Source organism: Tasmannia lanceolata, unplaced genomic scaffold (assembly GCF_043159265.1).
Source record: "Tasmannia lanceolata isolate RefF3 unplaced genomic scaffold, GAP_Taslan_0.1 ptg000029l, whole genome shotgun sequence".
In the NCBI taxonomy this organism is placed as follows: Eukaryota; Viridiplantae; Streptophyta; class Magnoliopsida; order Canellales; family Winteraceae; genus Tasmannia; species Tasmannia lanceolata.
Genome location: NW_027518706.1, coordinates 10,523,715 through 10,546,999, shown reverse-complemented (window position 1 = coordinate 10,546,999; position 23,285 = coordinate 10,523,715). Strand labels below are relative to the sequence as shown.

The window sequence follows — 23,285 nt, the reverse complement described above, 5'->3', positions numbered from 1 at the left end:
AAGAATCCGTGTAACATAGCTGACAAACAATATATGTGCATGCACACAACACACTAATCATAGACAATTTCTTTTTTTAAAGATAATCATAGCATAATTTCAATGATGATATTATACCATTATACTCTATTCCACAATATAATCAAAACTATTCCTTAATGGTTTTAGGATTGTAGTTTTATAATGAACATTGATACTAGATATCACAATACTTTGCCCAGTAACAAAACCCTTTTCAACATTTCCAAGTCATGCTTTTTTGTTGGAGATTAAGATGGATAAATATGTATTAGAATATTGGGTTAATTGGGGCATTTCTAACATTGGAGATCTCTATGATTATTAGGTAACAGATATCTTCACACCCTTTCCAACTAGTCATGAATAAACAAAGCCATGATAGAGCGAAGTGCATGTGTATTGGCTAATCTGCCTAAAGGATGACTGGGTTGTAAAATCAGAATTAAAGCCTGTAAAAGATTAGCAGATTTGCACTACAAGGACACTCGATACCAAACAAAAAGGAAATTGAAGACTATAGATGTCATGTTGTGTCCATAGTGAGTTAAAAGTCTTGAGAATACAAACTCAACATCATTTTTCATAGGTTGTATTATAATCCGGGTTTACTTTTAATTGAAAGGTTTAATTATATTGTTGGTTTACTCCTATACCAGTTGACAACCAATGTAACCACATCCTCCAGTCCATGTTAAGGAAGTTGGGTCATTGTCATTTTGTTTCAGTTAGAAAAGGCTACATAATCCTCATTAAGGGTATTTTAGTCATTTGAAACATGTAGTAAATAAGACATTCTACTCATATATTTTGTATGAATGATAATACACTCTCCCACATGTTTGGTCGTCTTTTCTCTTTTATTCTCTCCTAAAGACATTCTCTGTTATTCTACTCATATAATTAGTATTTATCTATTTTTCATCTCTTAAACCCTAGGTCCTTTTTCTTTCCCCAAATATTCATTACAAATCATCCCCAACTCCAACCCTATGAATTTTCTCTAGGACATCTCTTTCTTTTCTTATTATTCTCTACCTTCCATGCTCACGTTAGTATCTTACTACTCAATGCTCACGTTAGTATCTGCCTTAGTAAGGAGCTTACAAACAAAGGTATGCCCCATCTTCATTAAGCTAGGTCCATTTTAGCTCTCCTTTGCACTTGAATCTCTATCTATCTTCTCTCATCATCACAAATCAGTCCACCCTCCCCCTATCATGTCATGCATCATTATTTAGTTTCTTTTCCACTTCAAAATTCTATGACTTCTCATCTCAAGAAAATGTGGTAAACAATATCCATATAATGTTTAAAGTAAAAAGCTGAAGGCTGACACCAAGAATTTAGAATTAAAATCTACATATGCCAAGTGGTCATTTAGAAGCAAAAATAAATTGTACAATTGTAATAAACATATAAAAATGAAGTAGCAAGCTCATTGATATCAGAAATAAAATGCAGCAACAAATATTTCTACAAATACCAACTAAATATACTTACCGGTAATTCCCTCTCAAGATTCCACAATCCTTGCTCTTCATCAAATCTCAAAGGAATTCTCTACAAGGAAGTGGGAAAATTATTAACAGGCATAAAAATGGAACCATGAAATCAAATGACAATAATTTTCATGTGAAAATATTTCAAAGTTGGTTATGATGGGGATCCACGGCGTAGAAGGAAGAAGACAGTCTAGACAGAGCCCTGGTTATGACAAATGGATGCGGAGATTTGGAGAGAAAGTCAATGTCTCTGTTTTTTTTTTTGACAATCTTCTCCAGAGCAGTGATTGCTGAGAAGTACAGGTTGAGCGTTGGGGGCTAGGAATCTATGGAAAATTATAGGTGGATGGGATTAACAGTTTGGAGAGATACAATGAAAAATTTCTACATTGTTCCAAAACCTCATTTGATTCAGAGTTGGACGTGGGAGGACAATTAGATTCTTGATGGACTGTTGGTGGGGGTCGAATGCCGTTCTTGCTGATTTCCCCGACTTGTCCAGAGTGTGGCTTCTAATCGGAATGCCTGTGTGATTGTTTCGATAGCCGGAATGGGAAGGTTGAATGGAAAATTCAATTTTTTTGGAACTTGTTTGATAGAGGTGCACCGTGACGGTTATTTATAGTAGGATTGACTCAAATCTACATTTGAAACGATATTGACTAGAGAATCTGGATATGGGAGTTGAATGAGAAGTTCTCAATTCAATCTTCTGCCAACACCTTGTTATGTCTGCTTCTTCATCCTCTGCCAGAAAAACTTGGAAGATTGATGCACCACAAGGGCTGTGTGTTTTGTTGGACTACCTGGCTCAACAAAATCTTGATGGTGGACCACCTCTGTAGTCGAAACCAAGGTTGCCAAAGCGGGAATCGAAGGCTCCTAGGGAAGAATCCTACTCAAGGTTGCCAGAGCGAGAATCGAAACGGGAATCGAAGCGGGAATCGAAGGCTCCCAGGGAAGAATCCTGCTTCCTTGGTTGAAACCAATTAGTTGTTAATCATTGTGCCTTATGCATGGGGGATGGAAAATCTATTTATCATCACTTTATTCATTGTTGAGTTGCTAGAGAATTGTGGTCTTTAAATTTAAACAAATTTGGGATTAAATGGATCTTTCCTTCTCGTATTGCAGATTTGTTTGAGCAAGAGTTCTGTAAATATGATTTCCCCCAGCCTGCCACTTGACCGAGAGTAATGCAAATCAGCACATGCACCTCAACACGAGACCCCGTGGAGTCGCCTTCTAGCAAACGGACCCCACCAAATATGCCTTTGAATAACTACCTTCTCTAAGGCAAACTCAACTCCATCTTCTAATGAGTGAGCTCCTTCTCTGTCGACCATCGACTTCATCAATATGGCAAAACACTTCCTTGCACTCAAAGCACAATACACGTCAACTCATCCAACATACCTCCATGTTTGGTCCCCACTAGAGTCATCTCTCTTGGCCTCTTGCCATGTTAGGGTCACCTTGCACAAGGATTCCCATCTCTTTTGATTATTTACATTTCTCTAGCGTTGAAATGTTCGACACTATTTCTTAGGGAAAGGCCTCTCCATAAAGCTTACTATCTAATCATCTCTAAGCCCCTTTGCCATATGATAATCCCATCATTCAACTGCAGGACCACGTCCAACTTCGCATCTGCCAATTCCAAACTATATCAGAACCATAGGTTGCATGGCATGTACCAACCAATCCTCTGAAGGTCTCTTCTCTTTCACTTCTTCAAGCATACTCAACAATGTTAGCACCGTCGTTGAAAGGAAAAAAAATCCGCTCATGCCACTTCAAGTAAGAAGTACATTGTTCACATAGAACCATTCTCTTTGTAGCACTAACACAATAGCACTAGGAATTCTTGACATTTTGCCTCCACCATATCAACTTCGATAAGATCTCCAAGCTTCTGCTCTTAACTACCCTGCTCTCCAAGCAGCCCATGGCAAATGCACAGTTCAATGATGCCTCACACAACAGTCAGAAATCTTTCATTTACGCTTCGGAAGGAATCCCACATTAGCTATGTCCAACCCACTGGTCTTCCTAGGTGTCAAACACTTTTCTCAATCAAGATTACAAAGCTGGCAGAAGCTGGCAGAACTTGGCCAACATTTAGGTCAACTCAACTTTGCTACAAAGCTGATAAGGTTCCTGATCTCTTGTGCCTCTGCACTTGAAATGAACCAACCATAGACATAACCACTTCAACAATTATACCAAGTACCGACACATTTTATATAATCACCTACCACCAAAGTGCCGAATACACATAGTTCTACCTCGTAATTCTATGATTCACTGTTTGAGTCGAACGCGCATTGGAGACAGAGGAGGAAGTTGATGACTTGTCCAATGATGACTCGGTGTCTACCTCCACCTCTATTGCTCCTCCATCTAGTAGTGATTTTCTTTTGATCTTTACCCTAATAAGAATGACAATGGTGTCTAAAAGAGGTTGAAGTTGGATGCATAAAAATCGAGATAAGACGCGTGTCCCAATGGTTCAAGAGGCAGTTCATCAACTTCAAAAAGGAAGGGGTTGGAAATTAAGGTTGTGATGTGGAATCTTGATACTTAATTTTAGTTGAAAATGAGTTTTCATTGAGTTAACTTCATAGATATGGAAGACCAAAGAATTGATTTGTTGAACTAGTTGGATCTGAGGGACATGGTAGAGAGTTTTTTTTTGTTAAAAATAAAATGTTTCAGGTAGAAGTAATGGTAAGAGAGAATAAAAGTTAAAACACTTGGCTTCTAATGAAAATTATAATGGGAAGAAAAATTGATGAAAATTATCATGGGAAGAAAAATAATATAAAAGAGTGGAGGCAAAAAAATATGTTCCTAGTGAAGGTTGTTGCTTGGCATATAAGAGAATTAGGGGTTAGGAAGAAGAAAAAAGCTCTGTGATAAATAGGTTGCCAGAGAAAATTGGACCTCCGTATTATCCTAGAATCCAAGTTGAAGTCTATTGAAAGCAATATTGTTTGTCAAACTTGGGAGAAGGAACAATGGTTGAGAGTACCATGTTTCTGTAAATTTTTTTAACAGTTGAGAGTGATATCCAGTTGGTATTAACAGGGATGTATGTACCCCAATATTCGTTAGAGATTTTTAGCTGATATGGATGAGGCCAACGGAGGAGCGTTTGTCCATCCAATGGTGTTTGGGTGGAGATTTCAACACCCTAGGTTTTTCCCAAGAAAAGATTGGGCAGAATAAAATCAACATACTGCGCAATTTCTCCTATCTTACCCTTAGGTACAAATTTCTTGACCTTCCTTGGGAACACATTTCACTTGGTCTAATAGCTAAGAAAGCCCACTAAGTTTTAGGTTTTATAGATTGATCATTTCTAAAGATTGGGAAGACCCTTATCCAAGACTGTGTTAAAGCCCTCTTAAAGCTGGTCTCCAACCTTAGTTCTTTGGTGGTTCAATTTTTAGACTGGGTTCCAGAACCAAAACCTAGGGCTGAAGAAAACAAGACATTTAATGAAGAAAATCCCGGATGAAAGTAAAACAAAGATTGTTGGAGATTTGAAAGTCACATAGATGGCTAACAAGTGTTTTAGGAGAGTCAAACATTTGACTTAAAATGCTGCCAGGAGTACAGAAGGATTATTTTCTTTCATGTAATCCTGAGATTTTGCTAGTGCTGAGGATTTCTGTCAAGAATTCAAGCCCAAACAGTCTGAGGCCATAAGTAATTAAGAATAGATACATTCTTAATTTTTTTATTTTGTTGTTTATCTTTTAATGTAATCATTGAGAACCATCTCGGTTTCTCTTCCTTCAATATATAATTTTACCATTTCAAAAAAAAAGATACATTCTTAATTTATTTTTGATGAATATATACATTCTTAATTTTAGAAGATGGTAATTATTACGCGGCTTCACTATACCTTGGAGTTATCAAGGACATGGACTTGATAAAGTTTAGAAGCCATTAGATGCCTACCTTTATTTTATCCACTGACCTTATCATTGAACCAATTAAATAATTGAAATACAGCGGTACCTATAGGCTATAATTTATTGTTATATATGATGAAACTAATATACACAGAACAATTTTTGAAAATTTAAAATACAGCATCTGTTTATTTTGAAAGGCAAGTAATCCCATAAAAAAGTTGGTGTTGTTTTTTAAAAACTTCATTACCTGGCCCCATCCAATATCAAGCCCAGAAATTTCCACCGAAGAGCAGTTCTGACCTTTCCACGTCAAAGTGACATGGTTCTTGGCTAGGCCTGTTAGCTGTAAATTAGAAGTTAATTCATTCAAGTGAGACAAATGAATGACATGAAAGCCAAAATAAAAGGGGATCTTAGACAAGGAAAAATTCATGCTAAGTGAATTATAAAAATAACTGATCATGCATAACCTCAAGCACTATGAGAATCCATATCCATGACTTGCTAGTTTGGATTTAGAGTTGAAATTCAGGGATTTGGATTGAAAAGGAAGATGATCAACTACAGAAATTTCCACAATTTATTTTAGTAGACACACCAAAACCATGGAGCCAAACATAAATAAACTTTATTAATCCCAAAAAAACAGCCAAAACCAAAGAATCTACAAATAAAAATCTAATACATCCATAGCTAGCCTTCCTTTGCAATTAAAGATGAATGATGAATTGTGTATAACTGGACATGATAAATTCTTAACTGTCATTATACTTTAGAAAACCGGTCGTTAAACTAGTTGGTCAATCCAAAAGCAAAACTTACACTGCCAACTTTTGATTTAATCTTATAAAGACCTGTTCTTGAACTTATAGTTGGTCAATCAAAAATCGATACTTACAATTCCAACTTTTTTATTTAATCTTGTAAAGACCTGCTATTGAACTTCCCCTCAAATTATAGACAGAAATACATTTAAATAGATATTATTCCTCAAAAAATTAAGCGAAAGTAATTTGACTTGAGTCCCCTCTTTTTCATATGGGACATATACCACAATATATCAAAAATATTTAACTCTCTCATTCCCAAGTAAAATTCCCAACAATCTATGTTACATAAATAAAATCGCAAGCGTTGTATTCCGACATGGGAATGGAGTGTCGCACTTGGAAAAAGGCCCAAAAAAGGATTTGTGGATTACAAAGTTCTTCAAATTAATCTTTAAAATTTATATTTGCAAATATAGGATTACATAAAACAGAATTTTTTGAGCAAAAATATATAATGGAACTTTAGTAGTTCATTATGTGTAATGCTTCATCTTCCATATAGAAGCTTTCCATTGGGAGGTAGAATTAAAAACCCATGTCAAATAGAATTTTAAGTCTGTTGTGATATAGAAAAATATAAAAAAGTAAATTTACAAGAATCAAGCCAAAATACATGGAGCGTTGAGATCTAACACGAGTACATTGCTATTTAGAAGAATTACTTGGAATCTTTTAAAAAGATTATGAAGTACTTCCATTTTTGGGTAAACTAGGGGCAATTAATAAATATGTGAAGTATTTTCCCTGATGAATCTGCAGAAAGGGGAATTCATTGGATCGTAGAACTTCCTGTTAGATCATAGATAACTCGTAAGGATTTTACCATTCATTTCACACTGGAGAAATGCAATGGCTCTATGAAAAGCAGGTTTGCTGCAGGTATTTGGGGAATTCCTCTCCAAGTGTTGAGATGAAAAAGTGTACAGAGACTTGATTGAAAAAAGATCAAGGGCATTTTGTTGGAAATATCTAGAATAAGACCAAGTGTTTGTAATCCATGTGCACAATACTATTGCAAACATTTCCCCAAATCCATATTCATCATTTAATATAGATCTCCCATAACCAAGACAAAAAATTAAATGTTATCATCCAAAACTATATTTAACATAATGAAAACATTTAATTCAAATCACGAGTCATGAGGAACAAGGGAGGTACCAATAGTAACCCATTTGCTTCTCTAAGTTGACAGCCTTGTAGCCAGAACATGTACGCCAACTGTATTTAAAAAAAAGAAGCCAAGACATTAACATTTCTTTCAATATGAAATACTAGTGCAAGGAAAATAGTAAGTGATGGGAAAGTACAAGTTTCAAATTAAAATTCTTCTTCTTTTTCCTTCATTTCTTATAATCAAGGAAAAATCTTTTATAGTTTTATTTAAAAATATTCCATATGAAATCATTCACATTCTATCCCCATTGGTTGACATTCTATTATATAATATGACCAATTAGTGTGAACAAAAATAAATAAATATGAGTACCAAATTAATCCCCATCATTTTTCTTCATTTCTTTTAATCAAGATAAGATTTTGGCTTTTGCAACTAACATATAAGAATAAAAAAATATACAATTTAAATTAATTAGCACTTTATCCTCTAAGGTTGACATTCTATTTTTGTAAGTGTTTGAATATGTAGCCCTACACATTAAAGAAAATTATAAATTAATTCATTTCAAACATCTAATGGGTGAAGTGGCCAATTTTTGCTACCAACCACCAATAAAAATACTCAAGCACAGTTGAGCTTAGACATAAGTGTCAGGTCTCCAAATAATCCACTCTAAATGTTTGCGTGGAATTGTGAATCCTCTCGCAACTAGGAGAGCTTCATAATATTCAACTGAGCCATTAACCTTAAAATTTAACATGAAGACTGTTGAAGTATAAAAGATCCTTTGGAGAAGTTGGTAAGTTAACATGGTATCAAAGCTAAACGTCTCGACTTCAAACCTCCTGGATAGCAAAAATTCACATGCGATAGTCGGCCCAAAGTGGGACCACATGTGCCACGTGTTTTCCAAGTGGGCCACACGTGCAGGGGAGTGTTAAAGTACAAAAGATAAATAACGCCTTTCTCCAACAGCTTAAGCTTTTGGAGAAGTTGGCAAGTTAACAAAGACCAAGTTGCAAGTTGCAACCTACTACCCATTGCTTTTCTTAGTATTTTGTTCCCTTAAAAAACCCAATGTTGCATCTGTCTTGCATGTTATGCATTGTGTTTGTGTTCTCTTTCTTGTGATTCAATTGACCTTACGGGTGTGTTTGGTTGCACAAAAGCAACGCAGACCTACGGATTTTGCTTGGCATTTGTGTGCCACATCAGTACAATTCCTTGTTTGGTTGCCAATATAGCATTGAAATCCCTGGAAACTCCCTGGGATGTCTCTTGGGTAATTATTGCATGTCTGCTGATGTGGCATCCGTGTCTCCTCCTTATAACATCCAAGCCAAAATCCACAAAAAAGGTGGAATTTTGCTTGAAATTTCTTGGTGTTGGGAAAGTTGCGTCAGGAGTTTTGTGCGACCGTAAAATCCCTACCAAGTTGAAGGGAAAGTTTTACAAGATAGCGGTGAGACCAGCCATATTGTACGGCTCAGAATGTTGGGCCACTAAGAAGCAGCATGTGCATAAGATGAGTGTAGCGGAGATGTGAATGCTTAGATGGATGTGCGGCCACACAAGGCTAGATAGAATTAAAAATGAAGACATTCGTAAAAAGGTGGGGGTGGCTCCAATTGAGGAGAAGATGAGAGAGCACCGCTTAAGATGGTTTGGACATATCCAACGTAGGCCTTTGGATGCTTCGGTGAGAAGAGGCGACTCGTGCCAAATTGATGGAGTAAAAAGAGGTAGGGGCAGACCGAAAACAACTTGGGTAGAAACATTGAGGAAAGACTTGATAGCTAGGAACATAACAAAGAACATGACCTTGGATAGGATAGAATGGAAAAAAATGATCCACGTAGAAGAACCCAACTAGAACTAGGATTAGAGCAGAGTAGATTCCTAAAGGATTCATTTAGCCAACCCCAACTAGTTTGGGACAAAGGCTTTGTTGAGTTGAGTTGATTCTCTAGGGGTTTTCTCTTGGGTTACTCTCTTGTACGGTCTTGGGTTGAGAAGGAAATTTTTCTGAAGGATTCATTTAGCCAATCCCAACTAGTTTGGGACAAAGGCTTTGTTGAATTGAGTTGAGTTGATTCTCTATGGGTTTTCTCTTGGGTTACTCTCTTGTACGGTCTTGGGTTTAGAAGAAAGGAAAGGGTTGCAGGTTGAGAATTTAATCCATTGTAATCCCTGTATATTGTTTTTATCATAGCGGAAGATCGTGTTTCTCGCCCATGGATGTAGGCTTGGCCGAACAACATAAATCTCGGTGTTCATCTTGTGGTTTGTGTTTGTTTTTACTTCTCCGTTAATTTGTGCACAATCGGATCGGATTTGCCCGGCGGATTTTCTCAACACTTGGGAATGGTGATCTCTCTCTATTGGTAATGACACCCCTACTTATTCCCCTACTCTCCGAGTCTATGCCGCAGAACCAAACGCTACTTACCAATACTCTCCAAGGTAATTCAAGGCAAATCCAATGCTTGTCTCCTCCCTGTTTACTACTTATTCCACTACTCTGAGTCTATGCCACAACCAAACAGACCCTAGCGGAACATATATGGGAATCAGACTTCATGGAGACTAAAAAGTATTATATGAAAACCACAACATTTTGGAGTAGTTGTATTTCATGTGATTCAATTGGTCTACTTTGTCAAAGTAACCAAGGCATCGTTATTTGGTATTTGCTCTGATAAAAGTTTTACAGAGAGGATTATATTTTTCAAAACATTTCGAAAGGATTTCAAGTGTGCAACTCAGTACAGACTGCCATTCTTTGATATTAACTGCAGTGTTTTCAGTGGAATGTTGTGCCATGATTGGACTATTGTTCCTGCGTGACCACTGTGCTGATTCCTTTTGGACTGCACCAGTCTGCGCTGTACTCTATTGAACTCTAAGCCCGACATATATTTTATATTATATAAAGACCCTTTTTTTTTTTTTGATGGGGGGGGTTGATACTGCCCAAAAAAGATAACCCTATCTGTAAAGAAAACCCATATAGATAGCTTCTTTAATTGATAAAATCAAATGAAATATGGTCTCCATATTTTATATGGAGACCATCACATGTGATGCATCACTATTCATGTGAATAGAGACTCGTGAATAGTGAAACCCTATTGTAATGTCTGTTCATATATATAAAGAACACTAGAGATCTTAGGGTTTTTACTTTGAAACCCATGAGGTAAGCCGGCCCAAGGCACTGGTCTGTTGGCGTTGAGTTGGCAGATACCTAAAAACTGGATTCATAACTCCTCATTATACAATTCCAGTTGAATAGAAGTATCGAGCAATCAAATAATCTAACTCATCACATGCAGCAATAATAAAATATTGATTAATCTTTCTATCCCCTTTTCTTTTATTTTTTAGTTCAATATCAGATGTAGGCAAGGGAATACGAGTCATACTGCCAGATGAGTAACAATTTTTTCATATTTCCTACCTAATCCATCAACTCATTAATGAAACTTATACCATCGTCATTGATAGCGTTGTACTTTCTAATTCTTTCTTTAAGAATTTTAGGCAAATGTGTTTTAACTCTAGTATGTGAACCGTTAAAAGTATCATTGCAAAAACTGCATTTTCACACCTAAACCGAAAGAGGCCGAACACTAGTCTTTATCTTTAACAAGTGTTCAGTTGCTAATGGGGGCATTATGTGGAGAGAGAGAGAGAGGTGTTTGGTATAAAAAAAAATTATGTGGAGAGAGAGAGGTGTTTGGTAAAAAAAATGCAGCTCAAAATTTCATTCTAGAAGCGTATTTAGGTGATTTTTTTGGTAGGTAATATGGGATTGAACCCCCAACCTCTAGGTTAAAGACCAATGTCTCGACCATTAAGCTAGAGGCTCAATACTCAACTCAACTAAGCCTTTGTCCCAAACTAGTTGGGGTCTGCTCCTTTAGAAAATTTTCATGAAGAAGCTAGATAGCCATTTTGTGTGGGAGAACCATCCATCTTGCATACCACAATTTGAAGATCTATGGCCTCTAAAACATGAAGATTAGAGGAAGTCTAAACTGAAGGGCGCCCTCGCAAAAAAGAGTTGAAAGGGAGCCCTCATTGGCTGCACATCACCGTCACGTTTGACTTTTCAGCTATAATTAACGCACGATGGTGATGTTCAGCCAATGGGGGAGTGATGATGCCGCAATCTGGCTGCACGATGTAGGGTGGCAGAGCTCCAATATGTATGAGATCTGCGCTCACAGAAAAAGCGTTAGGGGCCCCGGAGTTGTGGTTCCGAGGGACCACTCCAACGCTCAAGTCAGAAATCGGCAAACTAGAGGGAAATAGAAAGGCTAGAGGTAAAAGATGAGTGTTACCAGCTTGGTGTGCCATCGAGTGTGGGGTTTCTCTTATAGAGGAGTCCACAACTAGGGAGGAAACTTGCCTTCATAGGAGTCCTTCCTCATTGGGCGATTTCCTTAGAGATAGACACTGACTTCCCTTACAAGGAGTCGTTTTCAACTTTCTACCGTGGACAGATGACCTTTATGGAAGGTTTCCCTCCTCGAGTAGGACTCTCGGTGTGACTAACTTTCTTGTTCGGGGTCGTTAGCAATTTCCTGGGATGGGAGAATCCCTCTGGATCATTCCTTCCGGCAAATAGTTTGGTTTCTAATCCGAGAGGTGTGCCTAGTGTCAAGCATCAGAGGGGAGAGCGGATTTTATTCCTAACATATTGCCCACCACTTCCTCGAGCTGCCTTCGGGTCAGGAAAGTAGCTTTAGGCTTTGGGGTCTCTTAAGATCCCTTGGTGCTGACCTTTGATGAGGTGACTTTCGTATATCCCGTCGAGCTTGCTGAAGTTCTTGAAAATACGGAGTATGTTCTTAGCGTACACGAATTTCTTGAAGGGATCATCGTCGCTCGATGCAATTCGGACTCTAGGAGTCGAACGACGCTTTTTAGGGTCTAGAGGATTGGCACGGACCTTTGCACTCTCTTGTCATGTTCTTCTGGGAATGATCGCGCCTTTCTCGAGAACTATAGCGGTTGTTCGTGAATCAAGGCATTGTTTCTCATTAAACATGAAAATAAAAATTTCATCTCATTCTCGGCATTATTAGGGAGACACGTCTTGCAATCAAATTCAGTTGCATTGTTAAGAAGAATCCAGATCATGTTATCAAATTTAGTTCCAAATGATGAAGTAACGATTTAGGAATTAGTGTTTCGTTTTTACCTTGACTCTTTGTGCGCTTGCGTTTCTTAGGATTAGAGCGCGGGTTTGTAACGTGTGAGCCGATTTCGATTTCCTCAGTGAACATTCTCCCAAACGCGTACAAATTTTCTAGGAAAGCGAGATTTGATGCAGCAAGAGAGAGCTCTGTCCTAGGGCTGGACATAAAACCTCTCTAAACCCTGTTAAAAATTTCGTCTGAGCTAACCGTAACTTTAATTTATAGTCGAAATATGGCCATATATTCGTTATTATCTATAGGGACCGTTAATCTTGCGGCCCACTCTGATAATTTTCATGCATTTGTCAAATCAGAATAACAGATATCCTAAATCCATTGTTTTGATAATGGCACCTCTCTTCTCGTTTTACCCTTTCTTGATGAGACAGAACTAGTACGTGGTCATGTAGACAACCCATTTTGATCGGACTGAAAAAATCCCAAAATCGAATAAAAACCAAACCCCGAAATCGAATAAAGTTCCCGACATTCGAGTCCTGGAATCGAATTCAGAATCTCCCAAAATCAAGTTTGAAGTTCCTGAAACTGATTCCCAAGTGTCCAAAAGAACCCGAAATTTCCAAAAACCAAACTCCAATTGCAAAGAGAACCGATTCGAGGCGAAAATTCCCTCATTGGCAAAACATTTTTTAAAATCTAGATAGCCCAGATGATCCACCAGACCTCATTTGTACCCCTTATTTGAAAGCCCCAATCTCCCCTTGCATTTTCCCAAAATTTAGAAAATTTATGAAAATGCCCCTCGCATTTTGATATTTGCAACCCCCCTTATTTGAATCCCCAAATTCAATAAAACTCGACCCCAACCTTATTTTGGTGTTTTCGCTAACCCATCTTGTCCGTTTGTGCGCAAAATGCTACCAAAAGGTAATTACCATCCCCAACAATGTTTGTGCAACATTACACTGGAAACGGGTGAAAAGGGGAAGATAAGACGAGCTGAGTTTGTGCCATTATCAAATCTGCGTATACTGATATCAGTCCTTTGATGCAAAGGAATAAAAGAAGATAAGACGATGAATTAGTGCAACTATCAGAACATAGTTGAATTAATATCATTCCTCTTTGTTTGAAGTGAATTGGGGGTGAATTAAGTGAATGGGGGGTGCCCATTGGAAAAACATGAGAAAAAATCATCACCACAATCTATAAATGGAGATATGAGCTCGTGAGAAGGGGGAGATGAGGGTTTTCTCCATTTTAGTGTTTTCTCCATTTAAGGAAAAACTAGAGATAGAGAGAGGGACTCTGGTTGCCTTCTCAGCCAACCTCGCCGGGATCCAACCACTCACTCCTCCATTGCCAACCCCTACAACCCTAACCTTCTTCATTAAACCCATTTTGCTCACCCATCATCTTCTCAAACCTCAAATCACCTCCCTGACTGAACCCATTTTCATCAAGCCATCTTCTCCGGCCAAACTTTCCTTACCGGCGAGGTCCTCCGATCACTTCCATTGCTCCTGCTGCCGATCTCCTCCATTCGGCAATCACCAGTGCACATCGCCTTCCTCTCTCTCACTCAGTTAGTGCTTTACAAAGAAAATACAGAGAAGGAGAAGCTTGGAGAAGAAGATCGGAGTTCTAGCCATATTCCGGCGGTTTTCTCCGGCAAGCTCACCGTTCTCTGAGCACCCCGTGCGGATCCGGCCATTCCCCCTTCTCATGACCACCATTTCCATCACTAGCCCATTGCTCCGCTTCCTTTTATTGCTTTTCCGATCACTATCTCCGATCTCCGGCAAGCCTTTGCCATTTTCTTCGACCACCACCAACCCTAAGATCCCATTCTAGTTTCTTCTTCCCCAACCCCCCATCAAACCCTCGGCCCTGCAAACTCGCCTTCTCCGCTACCATTTCCGGCAATACTCTTCAATTTCCAGCAATCCTGACGTTCTCCGATCTAAACTCTCCATCACCACCGCCATGAGACCCTTCACTCTCCCCCTAAGCCAACACCATCATTGATTCCATCCCTATCCCCATCCCTCCCTGATCTGACCATGTCTCTCTCAATTCTAGAGCAGAAACAAAAAAGGGGGTTGAGTATTTCACTTTGGGGCTAGAGTTTCAAGCTAGAAAGGAAGAAGAAAAAAGCCCATGAGCTGGTCCATTCGTTTGTGTTTGCCATCGACGAAACCACGGCCGACTTTCCGATGACGAAAAATGCAAACTCCAATATTGCCTCGATCGACGTCACGCACCGCTTTGTCTCATCCTTCACCGACGGCTGCTCGCACACTGAGATCGTATTTGCCATCATCGGCTCTAGACCGTCGGTGGCTAACATTTTGATCAGCTCCGGCAACCCGAATTGGAGCTTGTCCGCGAGAATCCTTGGAAGGAAAGATCGCTCTGGCAACTTGTCCCTTATATCCGGCATCAGGATTCGTTTTCCCTCCATAAGATTCCCCTGCCGGAAGAAGGTCCCAACCTCCACCTGAAAGTGATTATGCCTGAATCCGGTAATATTTAACAGATTGCATCTCTTCCTGTAAAGATATGCGAACGCACCAATCTTGTTGTTTCAGAAATCTCTCATTCGCTGTCATTTCTACCAATCAACTCATATTGCAGTCCATTTCCGTGTTTGATAATGTGGCGAGTGATGTTAGCAGGGGATTTGAGGGCGCAGAAAAGTTTTTCAGAGGAGCTGGAGTGGATGTGGGAAGAGAGGGTGTGGGAGTCTATGTAATGGGAGAAGAGGGCCAGTTGCGTGGCATTTAATGGCGAGGATTTGGCAAGGAGAATGTCAGGGATTTGATTGGAGGGGAAGAAACGGGCCTAGTGGTGGAGGGATGCTTTTGCGGGAGAAAGGGTTGAGTAAGGAGGAGGCGGAAGAGAAAGAAGCAGAGAAGAGACTCCATTTTTATTTTAACACAAATTGTGGAATTTAGGAGCCTTAAATAGAAGCCCACAAGAATCTGTTTCTACCATTCCTATCTTTTAGGCTCACCAAATTATCATTACCGCCTTTCTGCCCGTTTCTTTAGGCATTAATGAGAAGTCATGCAGAACAAGCCCCGAGTTGGTTGAAGAGAAAAAGGAATGTCATGTGGGGCCCGCAACATACATTTCTCTCTTCAACCAACTCAGTCTCATTAACATCACTAGCCACGTCATCAAATGCGGGAACGGACTGCAAGATGAGTTGACCGGTAGAAATGATAGTGAATGAGTGGATTTCATAAACAACGAGATTGGTGTGTTCGCATATCTTTATGGGAAGAGATCCAATCCATTAAATATTACCGGATTCAGGCATAGTCACTTTGAGGTGGAGGCCGGGACGTTCTTCCAGCAGGGGGATCATGTAGAGGGAAAACGAATCCCAACGCCGGATATAAGGGGGACAAGTTGCCGTAAGGATTTTTCCTTCTGAGGATTCTCGCGAACCAGCTCCAATTCATGTTGCCGGAGCTGGTCAAAATATTAGCCGCCGACGATTTAGAGCCGGTGATGGCGAATATGATCTCGGTGTGCGAGCAGCTGCCGGTGAAGGACGAGACGAAGCGGTGCGTGACGTCGATCGAGGCAATGTCGAAGTTTGCATTTTCCGTCATCGGAAAGTCGGCGAAGGTTTCGTCGACGGCGACCACAAACGGATGGGGTCAGACTCTGGTCATCGGAAAAGGGGTGGCGAGGAATGTGACGAGATCGGTGGTGTCATGTCATGAGAGCTTCTTTCCGTATTTGGTATATTATTGTCACGAGTGATGGTGTATGACGTAGACTTATTGGAGGAGGAGAGCAAAACGAAGGTGAACGACAAGGTGGGGATTTGTCATTTGGACACGACCCAGTGGAGTGTCACGCACGCTGCTTTCGTGGCATTGGGATCGGGGCCTTGAGATATCGAGGTCTACCACTGGATATTTGGGAATGATTTAATTTGGGTTGAAAGTCAATAGGTTGTGGGCACGCTATTATTATGAATAAATGCAATCGATTTTTACGGGTTTGATCTAGCATTTATGATTAGGCTCTTTTTTAATCATGGGATTGAAATTTCATAAAAAAAGCATTTCGCATTGCACCACAAAAGTCACAAAGTCTCATTTTAAACAGAGTTGTCTTTTTAATTTAATTCTGGCGAGATGGTTGTCCTCATCACATGCAAATGTATGTCCCGAAATGCCTTTTACCGAAGTGGGGCCAACGTACTTACCTTTTCTTTTAAAGCTTTATTTGTTTCCATAAAGGTTGGACTGTTAATGGCGATTTTGTTTGTGAAATAGTCTCTACAATTGATGAAACTTCTCTCTATGTGGTTTCTGTATTGTGGTTTGGCTATAAATGTGGTTTCTCTTAGCAAGCTGATATAAACCGAGAGCTCATGAGCATAATGAGTTGAACTATATTCACTCTTTTAAATTTGATGGTCGCTTATGTTTCATGAGTTGTTCTGAGATAACATAGGTTTACACCTCCACTCCAACCATACTCTCCTACGTGTCTACTTAATTCTTACTTAGAAGACTTCCACAACCAGTCATAAGCTGAATGTTTTAAGATTTAATTCTCGACCCCGGTTGCCAATGGCTCACTTTAAGTGAATTGAGTGAGGACCATAAATGAGTTCTGAACAGTCTCCATGCAACTCCAAGCTGAAGAATATCTCTGAGTATAGTGTAAGGGCTCGTTTAAGAGACTTCCAATATGGGGCAAGTTTATCTTTCTGTTTGTTTGCTTTTATTGTTTGTTTCTCTCATGTACAGTTGGGAATGACCCCCTTGGTCATATTTTATGAATGAAATCTGCTACCATTAAAAAAAAAAGACTTCCAAATTGGTTAAAATTCAGAATTAGTAAGCATTTTCCACTGTCCCGTATTTGGCATATAATTGTGGCTCTCCATAGAAGTTACCTTGGGCGAATTTCTAGAGTTTCATTGCTTTTAGCCTTCAAATACTCGACCCATCTTCTTTGAATGGCTTACCAATATCATTCCAATTTACCAAGTGATATTTTCTACACTCTTTTTTCGTTCTATAAGAGGTTTCTTTAGAGCTGCTTGATTTATTTATTTATTTGAATGGCTACTTGATTTTGTTTAATAAAAACACTAGATGAAGGAAAAGCGATATATGATCATGGTTTTAAATTCATGCCAAAACGAAACGAAGCAGCCGAAAAATTTCGATTTCGGCTGCCACCGAAACGAAATCTTCTTGGATTCAGAAAATTACAACATTTTCGCATAAAATTTCAGGAGGAATTTTGCCTGAAATTTCGATACTTCGTTAATGTTTCGATCGAAATATGCGAAACATGCAACTTTTCATATATATGGGGGGAAAAAAAGCAAAGTTTATGTCGAAATGGCAACATTTTGACAAAAAACCTGACAGAAATCAACTCCACTGGCAGAGAAGAGAAGAAAAACAAGATACCTTTAAGATATTTCTAAAAAACAATAAAAAAAACCAGTGGCAAAGAATCTTACTTGGATTTTGGCCATGATTTTATACCGAAATGTTTCCGTAATTTTACAAGATTTAGGCCAAAATTTAGTAATGAAACTAAAACCGAAATTTAAAACCTTGGTCCTATTATGCCTTAGTTGCTAACTGTCCCTCTTCCGGTCTTCCCCTTGTTTCTCAGTTATCTGGAAATACAACATATCTGTGCACGCTATTGCTTTTCTTTAGTGCATGATGCATGATGAATGATACAATTCTCACCAGAAACCAGTTAGCCAAAAGGAATATTTGTGGCCAACTGGATTGTTACTTCTGCAACAATCCTGGAGAAACCCCCCGACCACATCTTAATTCATTGCCAACTGGATTGTCACACATCTATAGATGCGGCATATCGAGGATATGTATCAGTTTTTCAAGTATCTAACATGATTTCCCTGGATACAATACCATGCAACAACCTCATCACCAGTAGGCAGTAAGAAACTTTGGCAATCAACAACCTAAGATATTATATATTCAACAATTGATTTAGTCTATCTTCCAATGAGAAATACCATTCTTTGTAGTTGCCCGTGTGTTCTCCTCACCAAAGCAAAGGGGTTTTAGGGTTTCAACTTTCAAGCATACAAAATCAGTTCCATATAACAGAAAACACGTGTTGGATTTTTTTTAATGCAAGTTTTTAAAAGAGGATATCATTGTGCATTACTTAAAATGCCTAAAAGCAAATTTAATTCAAAATACAATCCTAATGAAATCAGCATACCACCTCACCAAAATAAAACAATTGACGCACCTATGGACTTTTTAAAAACTCAATAATCCTATTGAAATGTCTAAATATATTTGCACCAGAACTGAAAGACCTGAAAAGTACAAAAACCAAAAGCTTTTGTATAATCAAAATAGTGTCAAGTCGGGATAGAAAAAAATGTACACCCTTCTAAATGTTTAAAAAATAAATGCAGTAAACAAACTTTAATTATATCATTCAAAAAAAAAATTTAAAAATTACTTTATGGTAGATCCTCCCTTCCCAATTATGCCTCCACAAGAGCTATTTGGAACAATGAGCCTCACTTTTGATGTAGCGTCAATATCATCACCATCTTCAACATGCACCTGCCAAATACAACAAATCAGAAGGGAATCTCATGCATATGGAAAAATAAAATATTCAGACAAAATAAAGAAATAAAGGCAAAATACAAAAACTACCTCACTAAACAATTTTTCAAGGATAATTTCTGTTGCCTTAATTATTTCATCGAATGCTCCAGTGATCATGATTATCCTATCAGATGTTCCTGGGAAAAATTCATGATTGCGTGACAATTGAATGCGAACTCCAGAGCGCGACTGAAATTCAGTAATTGTCGAGCCACCTTTTCCAATGACAGACCCAGCTGCTGCATTTGATACAAGGAACCTAATGTATGTAGACTTCTCCTTATCATCTGAATGAGCAGCCATAGATAAACTAGATTTAGCAAGAGAAAAACCAGCTGGCCTATATATTATACATATATATACATCTAGATATCTATACATAGAGACATATATACATATACATACAGAGAGAGAGAGAGATTCGACAAAATATCAGGTGAGAATGGAATTGTTGGGGCAATTCAAGAAAAGGAAAAAATCAAAAAGAGAAGGGCAATATGATTCAACGAGTACACCCACTTCAACAAATTACATATTAAACCAAGTCAATCTACCATATGAGAGAATTATGGTTGACTGGTATAAAAATTTTGAATATCAAAACTAACTACTATTCAAAAGATTTAGACTAGTAGAGGCATTAAAACAACATATACATAATCCAGATATACTCAACTCAACTCAACTACGCCTTTGTCCCAAACTAGTTGGGGTCGGCTAATGAATCCTTTAGAAATTTTTCATGAAGAAGGTGAAAGGATCTACCCGGCTCAAAATGACTAAGTCTTATCCTGACACTAGTTGGGTTCGCCTACATGGATCATTTTCTTCCATTCAATCCTATCCAAGGTCATATTCTCTGTTATGTTCCTAGCCCTCAAGTCTTTCCTCACTGTTTCTACCCAAGTTGCTTTCGGTCTGCCCCTACCTCTTTTAACTCCATCAACTTGGCACGAGTCACTTCTTCTCACCGGAGCATCCAAAGGCCTACGTTGGATATGCCCAAACCATCTTAAGCGGTGCTCTCTCATCTTCTTCTCAATTGGTGCCAACCCCACCCTTTTACGAATGTCTACATTTTTAATTCGATCTAACCTTGTGTGGCCGCACATCGATCTAAGCATTCGCATTTCCGCTACACTCATCTTATGCACATGATGTTTCTTGGTGGCCCAACATTCTGAGCCGTACAGCATGGCTGGCCTCACAGCAATCTTATAAAACTTTCCCTTCAAGTTGGTAGGTGTTTTACGACCGCACAGAACTCCTGAAGCATGCTTCCACTTCAACCAACTTGCTCTTATTCAATGGTTAACATCCTCTTCAATCTCTCCTTCCTTACGTAAGATTGAACCATGATAGCAAAAGATATCCCTCTTAGATACCTCTTGTCGAGACATATTTACTACATCCTCGCCCCGCCTCGTTACATTACTAAACTTGCACTCCATATACTCTGACATAATCCAAATATAAAAAGGATAAATTATTAGTTCATCAAAACTAACTACTATCCAAAAGATTTAGGCTAGTAGAGGCATTAAAACAACATATACACAATCCAGATATAAAAAGGATAAATTATTAGTTCTATCGAATTATTTGCATTCTGCAAGAATGAGGGTGAACCAGCAGCTCAATGGAAGGTACTAAACACCGGAACACGACACCAGAACATTGCCCAGCTTACTTGTGAAAATTAAAGTTACCAATAGAAACGCTCAACACAATGAACTCATTAAAAGAATTAAACTACAACAAATGTGGCTAGTATATTGGCCATTAAAGGAAGGAGGCCTACTCAAATTTTAGGTTTCTATAAAGGATTGGCGATGTGGGCAGTATCATATTGTGGTGGGACCTCAGGTCCCAAGAACAAATATTTACCTATGTTATCGATGTAGTGTAAAGAGGACACGCACAAAATGCGGAAGAAATGTCATTACCTATCACCAACTAAAATCTATCTTTATACACAAGTACTGTCATGCACCCAAAACCTATCTAGGGAACTACCTATAATCCCACCCACCGCCAACCCAACCCATATCTGTTACTACAAATTTTGCAGCAAAGGCATCACTTGAATATGAATGTAAGTTAACCCGAAGACTAGCGGGAGTAGCTATAATGAGGGTTATCCTCCCACCAAATGATTTAATAGCTCTTCGTCCACAAAGATAATCCCATTTTAAACTAAGTCACCAACAAAACTGAAGGCACTTTTGAAGGGATACCAATGGTTTTTGACATATAGCCTGATCTATCACAATGTAAAATGAGAGGGGACTAATAATAGCACTCTTCTTCTTATTTTACACATTCTTTATTAGATGTTAAAGGCTATTAAAAATACTGGAAAGCTAACATCAGCCTGTAAGAAAAAAATGCAAACTCAAGAACCCTCTCCCCTTGCCTCCCTTATCTTCATTTCATGAGTTGGGTTGAGTTGGCTGGCTAATTGGTCTGTCAATTTTACATTGGGCTGGGTTTGGGAAGAGTTTCTTGAGCCCACCTTGTGTTGTGTTGGCTTCGGACCTTTGGGTTTAAATTTTTAGACTCGAGTACTCACTACCTGAGTAAACCCAGCCCAACTATCACCCTTTATCACAAAAGGGGGTGATGGTATCATCTCCCATGGAGATAAGGCATTAATTTGATAAAAACGTCATTTATAGGCTTACTTATCACCAATATATTGTGATCTCTAGAATTTTCATGTCGTTTGATCAGTGAGATATTACCAATTTCAATATAAATTTATTTTACTTACAATTATTAATATATTATTAAGTTACTGGGATTTGCTAGGGAATTTCACAGAAAGGCATTTCGCGACTAACTTTGGCATGAGAGAACAGCCACCTCATACGAATTAAAAGAATAAGACAAAATCTGCTGAAAGTGAGCCTGTGTGGCTGTTCTCTCATGCAAAAGTCAGCCTTGAAATGCCTTTCCGCAGAATTCCCTAGCAAATCGCTAAGTTAATATATTTATAAGTTTTAAGATATTGATTGCGGATATATTGGCAATATATGGATTATAAATCAACATATAGAGATACTATATGTAATTGATAAATTTATAATAAATTTTTGTGTGACTATGATGCCTACCACAAGAGGGAACCCATAGTATGTGATTGGGAGATGATCAACCACCAGAAAAAAACTTCAAGTCTCATTTGCTACATTAACAACCACCGACAAACCTTTATCCAGGCTCCTTCTTAAACAAGAACCACTTCAAACCACCTTAAAATTGTTCACAAATCATGTTTATGCTCTCCACTTCCGTTACCCCCCAAAAAAATCCATTAATTGCAAATGAAAAAAAAACAATTGAAACCACCTTAAAATAACTAACAGATCTTGAATATGCTCTCCACTCTCGTTACCAAAAAATCATCCATTAATCGAAGATGAAAAAATATCAGGAACGGGACTATTCTCTTTGAACCCTTCAACTAAGCCCTTTTATTCCCAAGTAGGCAAGAAACCTAAATGTCTTAAACAACTAGAGCAAATAGAAAAAGAGAAAGAGGAAGCCCTCTCCTAATTCCCCTTGAACAATAGATGACACCCGACACAAGCTAATATCCACTTTCAACATCTTATACAAAGAAGCATATCATTATTCATCATAATATAGCCTGAATAAGGATACCTTGTCTAAGTAATCGGATTATAGAACCAAGGTTTTAAATTTTGGCTTTGTTTTTTGTTTCGGTAGGAATGGAAATGGAAACAATTCGGTTTCGGTTAAAATGTCCGTGGAAAACTTGTAAAATTATGGAAACATATGCAAGTGATGGACATTTCATATAGAACTTCAGGAAGTGATAGAATGAGCACAAATACATACTTCAAAATCATCACATGAGCCAAAAAATCACCATCTTCATGAAATTTTTCTAAAGGATTCATTTAGCCGGCCCCAACTAGTTTGGGACAAACGCTTTGTTGAGTTGAGTTGAGTTGAGTTGAATTATCGTATGTCTGATGATTAAGCATATATCATGTTTCATATATAATTCATATAAATATATGTGCATAATAA

The 23,285-nt window shown here is 38.4% G+C and overlaps 1 protein-coding gene across 4 annotated transcripts in view; it reads right to left on the bottom strand.

The window, feature by feature from the left end:
- Positions 1-23,285, bottom strand: part of LOC143859170 (phosphoglucan phosphatase DSP4, amyloplastic-like) — a 30,444-nt gene that overhangs the window by 3,582 nt on the left and 3,577 nt on the right. For 3 of the 4 annotated variants that reach the window (XR_013239175.1, XR_013239176.1, XM_077369860.1), the window contains exons 2-6: positions 19,275-19,513; positions 19,072-19,178; positions 7,444-7,503; positions 5,700-5,795; positions 1,522-1,581 (exon numbers count right to left, since the gene is read on the bottom strand). Coding sequence is in view for 1 of the 4 variants with exons in the window: in XM_077369860.1 (XP_077225975.1) it covers positions 1,522-1,581; positions 5,700-5,795; positions 7,444-7,494 (207 nt within the window). In the remaining 3 variants the exon portion in view is untranslated. The remainder of the gene's footprint in view (positions 1-1,521; positions 1,582-5,699; positions 5,796-7,443; positions 7,504-19,071; positions 19,179-19,274; positions 19,514-23,285) is intronic. The other variant, XR_013239177.1, reaches the window with a different exon arrangement.